The sequence below is a fragment of the Lissotriton vulgaris genome, chromosome 5 (genome assembly GCF_964263255.1).
Source record: "Lissotriton vulgaris chromosome 5, aLisVul1.2, whole genome shotgun sequence".
NCBI classification, from domain to species: domain Eukaryota; kingdom Metazoa; phylum Chordata; class Amphibia; order Caudata; family Salamandridae; genus Lissotriton; species Lissotriton vulgaris.
The window spans coordinates 1,592,616,560-1,592,629,581 of NC_141693.1; the positions used below are offsets into that span (position 1 = coordinate 1,592,616,560).

Genomic DNA, 13,022 nt, shown 5'->3' on the forward strand with positions numbered 1-13,022 from the left:
GTTTGTTGCATGGCCTCTGCTCTGTACACATCACACCCCTCCAATCGGCATTCGGAGCACGAGGTGTTGTTCAGTAAGCGACGACGTGAGGGTTATGTCTTCAAAAACAAATACTTTTAAATACCCAAGCGGGCTGACCTGCACTGCTGTGCAGCACTCATAAGACCTGACTAATGCATGAAAACATCAACATCAACACAAGTCAGGTCGTATACCCGATTCCTTAATTATTGAGGAATCCCCTAGCAATTTTATGAGCATTTTTGGTCCTGATGAATTGCCTTAGAGGCATGAAACATGTCGACCACACCTGGACTTAGGGTTGAATGAGGCCTGATTACCCAAATCGTCACGCCTCAATACCCCTCATCTTTTCACGCATTTTAATGAGGCAGTGAGCCATGTTATTAAAGTTTTCCCTATTGGACTTTACTGACCTTTTTTAACCTCACTCACGCTCACTATTGCACTTCCTAGGTCCCTCACACACATGCACCCATTGGCAAAAGGAATAAAAGATCTCCGCTAAAGTGCAGCACCTTGTGCTGCCCGACGGGCATTGCATCGCCAGCCTGCCGTAGGAGCAGGAAGCCAATGATGACACTGGACATTCATCGGGTGGGATGACAATAGTCATTCAACCTTTGACTTGTGTGAGGCATCCTTGATTCCGAAAAGGGATTACCACATTCCCTGTTCTGTTACACCCCTTAAGAGAGAGGTTCTATTGAGTTACTTTAGTTAAATCCTTTGGGGAACTTTGTACTTCTTTTGTTGATTTCCACGTCATAGGACATGTACATTGGATCCCGGTAAAAATTGTCCACCCCCTGTTCCCTCTTTTGATATAATGCATGAAAACAGACATCACAAAAAGCATGTATGGAAGACGTAAGCAACTGAACAGAAGTGATACACCGGGTTGTAAGGCTGACACATAACTTGTAATGAGTTAAAAACACTATCATAATCACTGTGACATTTTATTTCCCTAACAGATTAAAAAAACTCAGCCCGCACTGGTGGTTGGCCAGTTCACCCCTAGACCAAGGTGGAATATGGGCAGGTGAAAAGCTCGCCTTGAATGTCTATGAAGAGCAAGCAGAGATGGACTCCCCCAATGGTGTGGGTTCCACAAAGGGTAGTCTGTTCTGGAGTTGGCGTGGCCCTTACCTGTCAGCATGTACTGATAGGCGTTGTCGGAGATGGAGAAGATGTGGGGCGGGGCCTCAGAGCGCTTCTTGCCCCTGTAGGCACCGACCACCTCCTTGTTGTACACGGGCAGCCACTTGTAGGGGTTTATAGTCACACAGAAGAGCCCGGAGTAGGTCTGTTAGGAGACAGGAAAGAAAGACAACTGTGCAGATAGCCTCAAACAAACATGGTGCACTCCAGCAAGATGGGACTCAGACGGGCACCCCTGAGAGACCCTAGTGAAATGACGTTCTCTCGTATACAAGATCTTTACCCTATCTCTTTCTCTCTTTTGTAGCAGGGTAGGGGTGAGTGCACCGTCGAACACGAGAAGCCGGATGGTCAGTGGGCTCACAGTCAGTCTGCACACTCTGCTTCATGAGTCCGCCTGGGCCCCAAGTGGTTCTCCTCAGGAAAGTGCTTTCTTGCCCTCTCACTCAGTCAGTGGATGAATGATTCTGTGAACGTGTAACCTGGGACTCTGGAGCTCGCTGCAGGCATCATTACTGGCGGCGGGAGGAGCCCTCGCCACCACCTCTGTTCTTGAACTAAGCTTGTATTAATTTGAGTTCCTCTTCTTAGACTTCTTACAAGGGCTCTGCTAGGGTGGGTGAAACCAAAAACAACCTCTGCTTGCTCATTTCTCTCAAATGGGCATATTAGAGCAAGACACCGGGGACTACGAAATATACAGTCAAATGACTGAGCACTTCTTTCAGTGGTTCCATGGGAAGCATCAGAACAGTACCCGCTACAGTATAGGGAAGGTAGATTGGGACAGACGATCCAGTTCTGCTAGAAATTCTGTCGATCTCCCAGGAACCGTTCCTGACCAACAGCAATTGTCCAAAAAGGTACCGCTAAACACCTCACCTTGTACCCCAATCAATCTACTCCTTAAGTTTGAGGTACCCCTATTTAGAAGTAACTATTCTACAAATGTGTTAGTTTTATTTGTCGCTTCCTAGCCACTAACCTGCATTGTTGTATTGAGTGTCTCTTTGTGTCATCTTTCATGGTAGATAGAGTGTTTATCAATATACCAATTTTTTTAAATAGCCATTTTTTTGGGCTTCTTTGTGCAGCGGGGTCCTAAATTATTCCTCACACCCAAATAATGTAGCTTTGGCCAAAGCTTTGTTTTGGGAAATTACGTTTTTTGACAATTCATCTTCTGATAAAGACATCACCCACCTCTCCAAGGAAAGATGGTACGATCCAACCTCGGAGATGACTTCATATTCAACTACAAATAGCACAGACCCTTCAGATGATAAGCCACCCAAAGATGGGAAGGCATGAACCAGCCCTTGATGTGCTCCCCTTGAAGCGACCACCCGCAGGACAAATGCCATTGTCCAGACTGCAACAGGGTTTCCTTTGAGCCAATGAGACTGAAAACAGGAACTTTGAGCAAGTCTTAATCACGGTCTGTTCCAATGGTGCTGCATTAATGCTGGGGAATCTTCTCTTATATGGGAAGCAACGCTAGAAAAGTGGCAGGATTGTCCTTTTGGTGAGGCAGGCAGCCCATGGTTAGGTGATCTCAAGCAGGATAGTATGGGTGGGCTCTCTAATGGGCCTGTTGGTTAATCTGGTCTGGTGGGGTTTTTGTCTGGTGCGTTGTTGGGGGGCTGCAGAGATATCGAGGTACTCACGTAGATCATCCAGGCTGCATAGCGCTCTTTGAGGTTATACAGCACGGCGGGCTCGTTAAGAAAGGTCAGCATGGCCATGTCCTCGATCTTGTCGAACTTGGGTGGGTTCTGCTGCATGACCTGGCTGTCCTTCACTGTGACCGTCTGTAAGAAGAGAGACAGGTGAAGTGCGGGGGATAAGAGAGACTGTATCATTGCCTCGACTATTTACTGAGCTCGGATGGCTTTCATCAAGTTTTGCGCTATACAAATATCACATACCTACATAGGTCCATCAATACATACACAAGTTTAGAAAGAGAGCACAGACTCCTTAGAACCGTATCAAAACACTTTTGATGACCAACACGCCTCAATTCCCACTTTAGAGGCATGTGGAACATTTTGGCTCACAATAAACCTCTGTCCTGTGCACTGACGGCACAGAATGCCTTGCTCTTTTTTAAATATGATGGTAAGTTGTGCGTGTAATTAAGACTAATCCGACATAAGCTAAGTACCATATGCACTTATTAAATAATATACAGCAACATCATTTACATAGTTACACATTGTCTTAAAGCAAATTTAGGAAAACCAGTGGCAACTATTACAGAATCTCAGGCTATAGGGGCATGGATGCTCTTGTGCCATTAGCAGAGAACGGTGCCAGGCCACGTGTGATCTTCAGGAGGGCAGCTTAGTGTATCACCACTACCCTTTAACCTACTGCTCTGAAAATCAACCATGAGCATGCTACCAAAAGGCTGGAGTCTTAAAGGAATGGTACAACTTCTGCAGGTTACATAGAAAAAGACTTCCCACCTGACAAAGCAACAATTCTGTCAGACCATGTCCCAGAATGCTGCCTTAACTCTGGGGCAAGACTCAGTGGCAATGAATGAAAACAAAGGATATTTTAGGGGCAAACCCTTTCCAAACAAAAAAGTCAGATTTGAAACCCCCAGTATTTTAAGGGAGGGGATTTATCCCCTTATTCTCTCACACACCATTCTAATGAACTTATAGAATTGGAGCCTGCAAAGTCTCCAGGTCTTGAAAACAGAGGACACAACTACTTAGTGACTGGATATGTTAGCATTAAGTAGGGCGAACCAGAAACATTTTCTTGGATTGGAAAGTAGTTAGAAACTTCAAAACAAGTTAAGCAACAGCAGATGTTCCTTGTTGCATCCCAGGTCAGAATCATGGAACCGCTGTGTGAATGTGTGGCACTGCCCATAGACTTAGGGGTCCCAAACGCTGACTCTGGTGCCTGCTTACGCCCTAGCACCCTGCGGAGGAGAGGACCCCTTCACCTCCACTGGGATCCCAAAGAATTACATCCACAAACATCTGCATAGAGGTGTTCCCCAAAGACGCAGCATTGCATATCCAGTGGAGTCTCTTCTCTGGTTCACAGTGAGTCATAACCCCTGCTGCTGTCCACCCATCTCTGCACACAAAACTGTGCCACTCCTTGGAAGGGTTCACCCGGGTTGTCACCCGGGGCATCTCACTCACAGTGTTGACTCTGAAATGTAGTCAACCAGGCGGCTCAAAAGCAACTTTAATCTCATAGTCAATGCAAATCTATTCTGTACTAAGGCTCCAGCATGAGAAGCGGCAATCAGACACGCAGTGTATGAGAAGAGGAGACAGCGGAATGAGAGAAGAAGACAAGAGGTTAATGGTACAGCGACTGAGAGAAAGGGTGGGAGGTCCATAGGGAGAGAGAAGAGTGAGGAGTGAGGAGGATGAGCGAAGAGGAAGAGGGGTCCAGGGTAAGGTAAGAGAGGGGGAAGGGGAATGAGAGACGAGCACGCGAGGTCCTTAGTAAGGGAGAAAACGGGGAAAGGAGAAGGAGAGAAAAGGAAGAGAGGCTCATAGTGAGGGAAAAGATGGAGAAGAAGCAGTGAGGGGAATGAGAGAAGAGGATGAGCGTTCCATGTTGAGGTAGGAGATGAGGAAAGGAGAATGAGAGAAGAGGATGAGAGGTCCATCGTGAGGTTGGAGATGTGGAAAGGGGAATGAGAGGAGAGGATGAAAAGTCCAGCGTGAGATAGGCGATGGGGAAAGGGGAATGAGAGGTCAACAGCAAGTTGGAAGACCGGGAAAGGAGTGAGGAGAGGTAGAGAAGTCAAATGAGAGATCCGTGGTATATCTTTAGAGATGGTTGGGCAAAGACAGAGGAGTGAAGAAAAAGAATAGGAGTGAGAATGATAAAACAAAATGTAAAGGCCACGGGGGCATCCGTGCATGCTTGTGAACGCTCTGTTCAGTACAGGCCTTTACTCATTCCCAGAATCCAATGTATAATGAGTCTCCTGAAACACTGCCATAACATTCACCTTGTTGCAGTCTTTCTTCTCACCACGGCCATCTCCGGTCCATATTCACTCTTCCAGTGGCCTACAAGGCCCCAGGGAGGTCCGGGTATGGAAGATGGGCCTAGGTGCCCTCTGGTTCTGTAGTAAAGGACAGCCACGATTGGGATCTATCAATTCGCTGGGCCCCAAGTTCACATCATTTGCTTGAACCATCATAGCTACAACTCTGGTCCCTCCATTGCCAGGACACTTACTCAGCCATGCCCGTGTCTTGCTGCAGCTTTGCCCCTTCCTTCAGTCCTTACCTTTCCCGTTTCGGTGTCAGCAGTGACCTTGTCGCCGTCCTTGCTGGTGATTTTGGCCTTCACGTACTCATCCTTGTCATCTGGCACAAAGACGTCCTTCTTCATGTCGAAGGGCCGCGTCTGCATTTCCAGCTTCTCCTTGTCCGACTTGCGGAGGAAGGAGGCTGCAGGGCCAAACACAGCCATTTCTGCGTCACCCATGGTGGACTCTGTAGACAGAAAGGAGGGACAAGCTTTATGCACTCTTCTAAAACTCACATTTATGCAATTTCCCACTCTTCTACATAGTTTGGGCTAGTGACATTCTGTAATTCTGTGGCCGCGATTAGGTAAATTAAACTAAGTTGAGACTCCATGGGCTCTGATGAATCCCATAAACTCCGTAGACTTCTTCCTACAGGTATGTGCATGTATGTGTGGGATCCATGGTCTGCCCTCCTCTGTGTGTATGTGCATGTATGTGTGGAATCCATGGTCCGCCCTCCCCTGTGTGTATGTACATGTATGTGTGGGAACCATGGTCCGCCCTCCCCTGTGTGTATGTGCATGTATGTGAGGGATCCATGGTCCGCCCTCCCGTGTATAGTAGGAGAGCACGGACACTAAATCCTCTGAACTCAAGAGCATTCAAACCTGCCACCGCAAAGGACGTGTGAGGCATGTGCTCAGTGTGGGCACTGCTGGGAGTGAGGCTTCATGGATGGGTTGCCTAAGCTACACACAGCATGCAATGGGAAACAAGAGGAACTATGTTTTCTGGAGTGCCATGAACTCTCTCGAGATGTGCAATGGTGATGACATATTGATCTACTGCGTAGATCCTCATGTTTCAGAGGGTTCTTTGCTAGGGAGTCAATGTAGTCAGTTGCTGCAAGACAGAACCTGTTGCCAGGAGTTGGTTTCATCCCACCTTCATTCCACGATGGTTAAGAGCTTCATCATATTCAGAGAGGTATACTGAATAACATCAGGTATAGAGGGCTATATTTATTAAAACGCCTTGCGATGCAGAGCAGAAACCAACGTTGCTGTGTTGAGTAGCGTGGGAGGAAGAGAGCTGTTCAACGCCATATCTACAAAGACGGCGCTGTCCTGCTCTCTCCCCAGCGCTGGTGCACAACCAGGCTCCCAGCACCATGCACACACCTTTGCACCTTAGCACAAGGATGTGTGCTTGATACCTTTCATAGGTTTTGTACTGGAAGGCTATCCTTTCAGTACGAAATACTGTGTTTAGACTAACTTTTAAACTCTTCCTACATTGTATGTGTGATGCTCAGTGCAACACAAAAGCAAAGTCGCAAAAGATTGGAGGAATAAAATCATTTCTCCTCAATAACGCCAATGTCAAAACAGTGTTATTTGTTATGCAAAACCCTGTCCTCTTTTATTATTACATTGGGTTTTGCGTCATAAATCATGGATGGTTGCATGGGAACGCCCATGTACTACCCATTGAACACCCTCTTGATGCAAAGTTTGCGTTACGTTTAGATTACTTTTCAGTGCGTAACAAGTGTTGCACTGGAAAGTAAATTTTAATTAAACATTTTGTGCCAATTTGCATCATTTTTGTGATGCCAACCAGCACAAATTGTTAGTAAATTACACCCAAGAAGTTAGACTATAAAATGACCTCTGTGATGGAGTCATTTTGTTTGTGAAAACGAACTCCATACTAGAGTGATTTTGTTAGGATCACAAACTGTAAACTGGAGCCATCTTGTTTGTGAACACGAACTCTATACTAGAGTGATTTTGTTAGGATCACAAACTGTACACTGGAGCCATCTTGTTTATGAACACGAACTCTGTACTAGAGTGATTTTGTTAGGATCACAAACTGTACACTGGGGCCATCTTGTTTGTGAAAATGAACTTCATACTAGAGTGATTTTGTTAGGATTACAAACTATACATTGGAGCCATCTTGTTTAGAATGACCTGCTCTATACTGCAGTCATCCTTCTAGGTTTACGAAATGTCTTCTATAGGCTACTTCGCTTGAATCACATATGGTATTGAGATAATGAACTAAGTGTTCTAAGAATTATTAAAATCCCAAACCTAATTCTAACCTTCTGAAGCTCGAAGAAATCATGCAGTTGTCAGCAACCTCAGAGAGTGTGTTATGCAGAGAGTTCACATTATATCTACACCTCTGCAGTGCAGCTTGAGCCCGGCAGAAGGAAGGAGAGGTGAACTCCTACATGCATCAAGTTAGAGCAGTTCTGGCTTCCATGTTCTTTTTAGGTGGCAGAGCCCACCCCTTGAATTCTTGCTAGGCCGCCCCAGAGGAAGGACTCGCATTTATACAGCACAGGAACACCCCGCAGTGCAGGGCTGCAGAAGATGGCGGGTGTGCGGGCGAGCTGTACTGTTTGGATGACATCCTTCCTATCAAAGAGTACAGCACTAAATGAACGGGCAGAAATACAAACTAGGGAATACGGCACACTGTGTGATGCCTCAGGGCGCCCCGCTGTGGCTCACTGGATTTCCACTCTATTTATACAAAACAGTTCCGTAATCTACTCTTGAGTGAAGTTGTAGGGTATTGTATCTAACACAAGATTAGGGGAACCAATGTTTCATGCTGGATGCTGATCAGTCCAGTTTGTGCCCGAGCAGTGCGACTGGTGCTGCCGCACTGGGCACTGACCTGTGGAGGGGGCGCTGATCTCCAGGGGGGCACTGCGTTTAGAAATAGCTTATGATTGGAGAGATGAGGGGCACTTTTGCCCAGTGGTACTGGGAGAATCTGAGAATGCGGTCATGGGGTGTGGGGGCGCTACAAATGATAGTCGCACCGAGCACCAGCAAATCAAGAGCCTGACCATGTGGTTTTGATCAACAGGCGTTAAAATCGATGTCACTCACAGGTACCAATAATGAAAGACCTCTGGGAATCCAAACATTTAGTAGGCACCAGCTGGAACCATTACAGATAAGAAATGCGTCTCGTAATCACTGATCACCACAGCGACTAGAGATTCTGTCCAGTCTTCACTTGGCCAACCAGAATCACCCTTCCAATTTACCAGAGCTCTCTGACTTCCACAAATCCACACCCTGAAACCACAGGAGGACCATGCAAGAAATCTCACTTGAAAGAATTCTCACACTTTTACTCACCTTACCTGGAAGGAGGCGGAGAAGGAAGAGGTGGTGAGGGAGGAGGCGATGTTCAGGGAACCCCTGCAGCGAAGACAGGATAAGTCCGGTGAGATAAGACACTCTACACAACAGTTCATGAGGGAAGGCATGAGCACACACTATGTAACATCCCCTAAGTGACAACATGACTACGCTCATTATGAACAAAGCCAGAGGGAAGACATCAGCATACCTAGTAATTGTGGCACACAACAACAGACCCTGAGAAGGGACATTAGTATACGCCTATACCAGCCCATGAGCGAAGCCCGAGTTAAGACACAAGCAGACTCATCAGCTTTTGAGTGACAGCAGGGACACACTGAAGTCCACTGACCTCAATGTTTCCGTCCCTCACTCACATCAAAGACCACATTAACCCCACTTCTGCCCACATGCACACCCAAACACTACACATCCTGAAGTCCTCTTGAATCACCGAGAGTAGCATCAAAACAGCTGAAGACACTGACACATGCCACATTACACTACTGGGGTCATGGCACAATAAGCACCCCCTCAGCTCTGCAATCCTGAATATTTTGGTGGAAAGCCTTAAAATCAGACCCATAGTGTCAGCATATTATTTTTTTCTTCATTAAACAGTTTATTTTTATATGGAGAACGAGTGATCACTAATGACTTTGCCTCGTGGCGCTTTGTGCAGACATCAATTCTGCTTTTGCGTTGGTCAATCCAGCGGAGACGCTGCACTGAGGGATTCCATTCTTGAATAACGTTGGAGCGAGTGGGCGGTTTTGAGGCTGTGGGTATCCTCCAGCAGTTGTTCTGCAGAATTGTCGCATTGGGGCAATTGATCTTGTGTTATTCCGACCAACCTAGGCGGGTGTGCTACAGAGTCTTTCTTCTGTTTCTCATCTGAGGTATACTGATCCCAATTTAGGTTCTAATCGAACCACACCGTTTTGAGCTCTTGCTTCCCCAAGTCTGTGCAGTTGGAATATTCCTGAGTTGTGCCTGCCATTCCCGAGCCAGAAGTGATCACTGTTAGGCTCTGTCTGTCCCTGTGTATTCCTGTCCTCTTGTTTTCCTGGCCCGCCTTAGTATTCTTTCAGGTTCTCTTTCCCCAAAGCTTCTGTTCCTTAGTTCTCAGTCACATAAAATTCCCGGGGGTTCAATGTCTCACTCTCCTGAGGACAGACAGACTGACAGAGAGACAGAACAGACATGTAGACCTGTAATCTGGCATGTACACACCTTCCCAGTGACAGATCAGTGGAAAAGGCACAACTCTCCTGTCTGTACCCAATGAGGGTTAGTACTGCTAGTACAAGTGAAAGATTGAGGCAGGCGGGAAGTGGGTCTGCTGTTGGCACTTGGCAAGATATCAATCAGAAAAGCAAGGGAGTGGTCTGCCAGAGGTGAGGGACAGGGGATAGCTTTGCTGTCTGTGGCAAGTGAAATATATCTGTGCTGCCTTCGGCAAGTGAGGGGTAGCTCTGCTGTCTGAGACATGCGAGAGCACTGATTTATCCAATGATTCAGGAAAGGTCAGTGTAAGTAGGGTAAAAAGAACATTGTTGGTTATGGAAGTTGAGTAGTAGCTCTGCTGTCTGCATTAAGTAGTACTTCAGATGGCTGACATTCCTGGTGATAACCCACAACCAGAGGCTAGCAGCCAGGTTTCAGAAAGGACATGGACAATGCGAGCAAGAATACACACCCCACCTATGAACACAAACTAGGGAACAAGTAAATACACACCTATTATGGAGAAAGTAGTATCATGACCTGATAGCAAATTAAACTAGAGATGTGAACCCACAGTCGCTGGTTGAAATCGCCAAACTTGGCACCCACAGGAGAACCCTCTGGCATACAGACATGCACACAAGGACACAGGTACAAACTCACACAAACAGACACAAGGGAACACAAACCTAGCCACAAAACATGGAAACACATATAAACAAGATTAGACAAACAAAGAACTAGACAATCAAACATAAACACACAGAAGGACAGGCATACAGACATTGTACATACATACATATGTTATGTGTACACTTTCACCCACAAGGGTATCATGGATCTGAGCAAGTGTGTGCATATACTTGTCTATGCTAGGTGGGTTAATTGAAAAGCCAGGTCTTCAGCTTCTTGTAGAATTCATGGAGAAGAGGAGGCTCTAAAGTGGAGTGGAAGGCTGTTTCACGCTTTAGGAGGGATGTGAGAAAATGCTCATCCTCTTGATCTGGTTCTGTGCATGTGCTGTGTGTGTGCACGTAGTCCTGCAGAGTGGAGGTGTCTGCATCGTTGGTGGAAGGAGATGTGGCTATACAGGTAAGTGGAGCCTGAGCTTTATAGTTCCTTGAATGTGTGTGTGAGGAGTTTGAATTGAGTGTGTTGGTGTATCAGGAACCAGTGTAGTTCACTGAGGTATGGTGTGATGTGAGTTCTGTGTGGGAGGTAGAGGAAGAATCTGGCTGCCGAGTTCTGTATGGTGTGTAGTCTTCTAGTCAGATGCTTGGTGATTCTGGCACAGACAGTGTTCCCATAGTCCAACATAGAGACACAGTCCGATATAGTAAGAAAGCCACTGATACACGATTGGAGGCTGATGCATGAACAGAAATACATAAGCAACCAGAAATACTCAGACACAGGCAAACACACAGTCACCAAGGAACATACAAACATAGGCACAAATACATAAACATGCACACAGAATCATACACACAAAACCAGACACACAAAGGCACCCTCTCCCCTCCCAAATACACAAAGACACTGGCACATACCCATAAAGACACACTCACACAGACAAGTCACCCACCACACACACAGATACAATTTAAACACATATATAAACACACCTAATATTGTTATGTTATGTTATGTTATCCTTTCTTGTATAGCGCACGGCTGCCCCAGCAAAGGGGCGTCCCGGCGCTGGATCAGAAGAGAGAAAGCAAACATAGCCAACAGAAAGATCACAACAAAGCCAATTACTGACAGAAAAGGTGAGTCTTAATGGCCTTTCTAAAGGCCAAAAGATCATTTAGATTCCGGATCTGCATTGGAAGAGCGTTCCAGAGTATTGCAGCCAGGTAGCGGAAGGAACGTCCTCCCGTCAGAGCTAGCTTGACCCGAGGAACCACAGCCAGACACTGTCCCATTGATCTAAGGGCTCTTCGAGGGTAGTATTTTGTCATCAAAGTGCAGAGCATAGGGGGAGAGTCCATTTTCAAAATCTGAGCTATACAGCCACTCAAACACGTACACGACAGACATGTAAATACGTATGAACAGATGTGGTGAAACTGACACACATACATACATACACACACACACACGCACACACACACGTGCAGTAATCTCTAAAGAGATAGGTGCAGCATTCGAGACAAGCACTTACATACATCAAACAAGCACGTACATCGACCCCCACTCTATACACCATCTGGCCCGCAAATAACACATACAGACCCAAACTGACACAGAGAACGATATAGACACACCTGCAGAGAAACACCCACATTAACAGTGACAGTGGACAAAGTAATGCACAAAAAGATACAGACAAAACATGATCAGAAAGAGGTACACATGCACGCCCCCCAAACACATAGTCACAGACAAAGCCATATACAAACAAACACTACACACATAAAGGCTTAGACACAAACACCACTCGTACATGAACACATACCTGGAGCTGTGCAGAGAGAGGCGAGGGGTGTGATCGGCAGCTGGTGAAGGGCTTGCCCTTTTATACCTGGTGACTGTGCCCCCGCCCTGTCTCACACCCCCAGGTCAGGATTCCATTGCCCCATGCCCCTCCTGTCCCATTATCGCCTCTGAGGAGAACAATTGGAGCCGGCGTCATTGTTCTGGCACGGTGCTGACAGACAACAGGTTCAAGGCAGATAGGGTCCGAAATACCCGCATACCAGGGGCGCCGCAGAGGACCAGCCGGGGAGGGCATCTGTGGAAGCGGAGAGCTGCCGAGGCGAGGAACAGAAGGAGAAAAACAATGGGTACAGAGGGGAAGAAAAGGGCGATGGTATAGAGAACAAAAGAAAGAAAACTAGAACAACACCAGTCCCAGGGAGAGAGAAACAGTAAAGGGTAGTGGGTGAAGAACAATAGGAGGGGTAAGGAGGAGAGAAAAATAAGAAATGCCAAAGGCGATGCAGTAAACTAGATAAGAGTTGGGAACGATAACTTACAACTGGGGTAATACAACAGAGGAAAAACAACGGCAAGAACAATAGCGTCACATAAAGGAGGCACCAACAAAGCAATGCAAAAGGAAGCAGAACAATAAAGGGATACAATGGGGAAGGAATAGAGAGACAGTAGGGGGGAGCAGCAAGCAGAACAATGGGGTAAGAACGATAGAGAAAGACTGTGAAGGGAGAAAAGGAGACAGAGAG

At 46.5% G+C, this 13,022-nt stretch overlaps 1 protein-coding gene across 2 annotated transcripts in view; it reads right to left on the minus strand.

Moving 5' to 3' along the window:
- LOC147716765 (myosin-7) overlaps positions 1 to 12,371 on the minus strand; it is a 65,779-nt gene extending 53,408 nt beyond the window's left edge. Inside the window, exons 1-5 of one of the 2 annotated variants that reach the window (XM_086923715.1) lie at positions 12,296 to 12,371; positions 8,602 to 8,664; positions 5,467 to 5,675; positions 2,853 to 2,996; positions 1,174 to 1,330 (exon numbers count right to left, since the gene is read on the minus strand). In XM_086923715.1, the coding sequence (XP_086779841.1) occupies positions 1,174 to 1,330; positions 2,853 to 2,996; positions 5,467 to 5,667 (502 nt within the window). In that variant the 5' untranslated portion in view covers positions 5,668 to 5,675; positions 8,602 to 8,664; positions 12,296 to 12,371. The remainder of the gene's footprint in view (positions 1 to 1,173; positions 1,331 to 2,852; positions 2,997 to 5,466; positions 5,676 to 8,601; positions 8,665 to 12,295) is intronic. The other variant, XM_086923716.1, reaches the window with a different exon arrangement.
- Between the last annotated feature and the right edge of the window lie 651 nt (positions 12,372 to 13,022).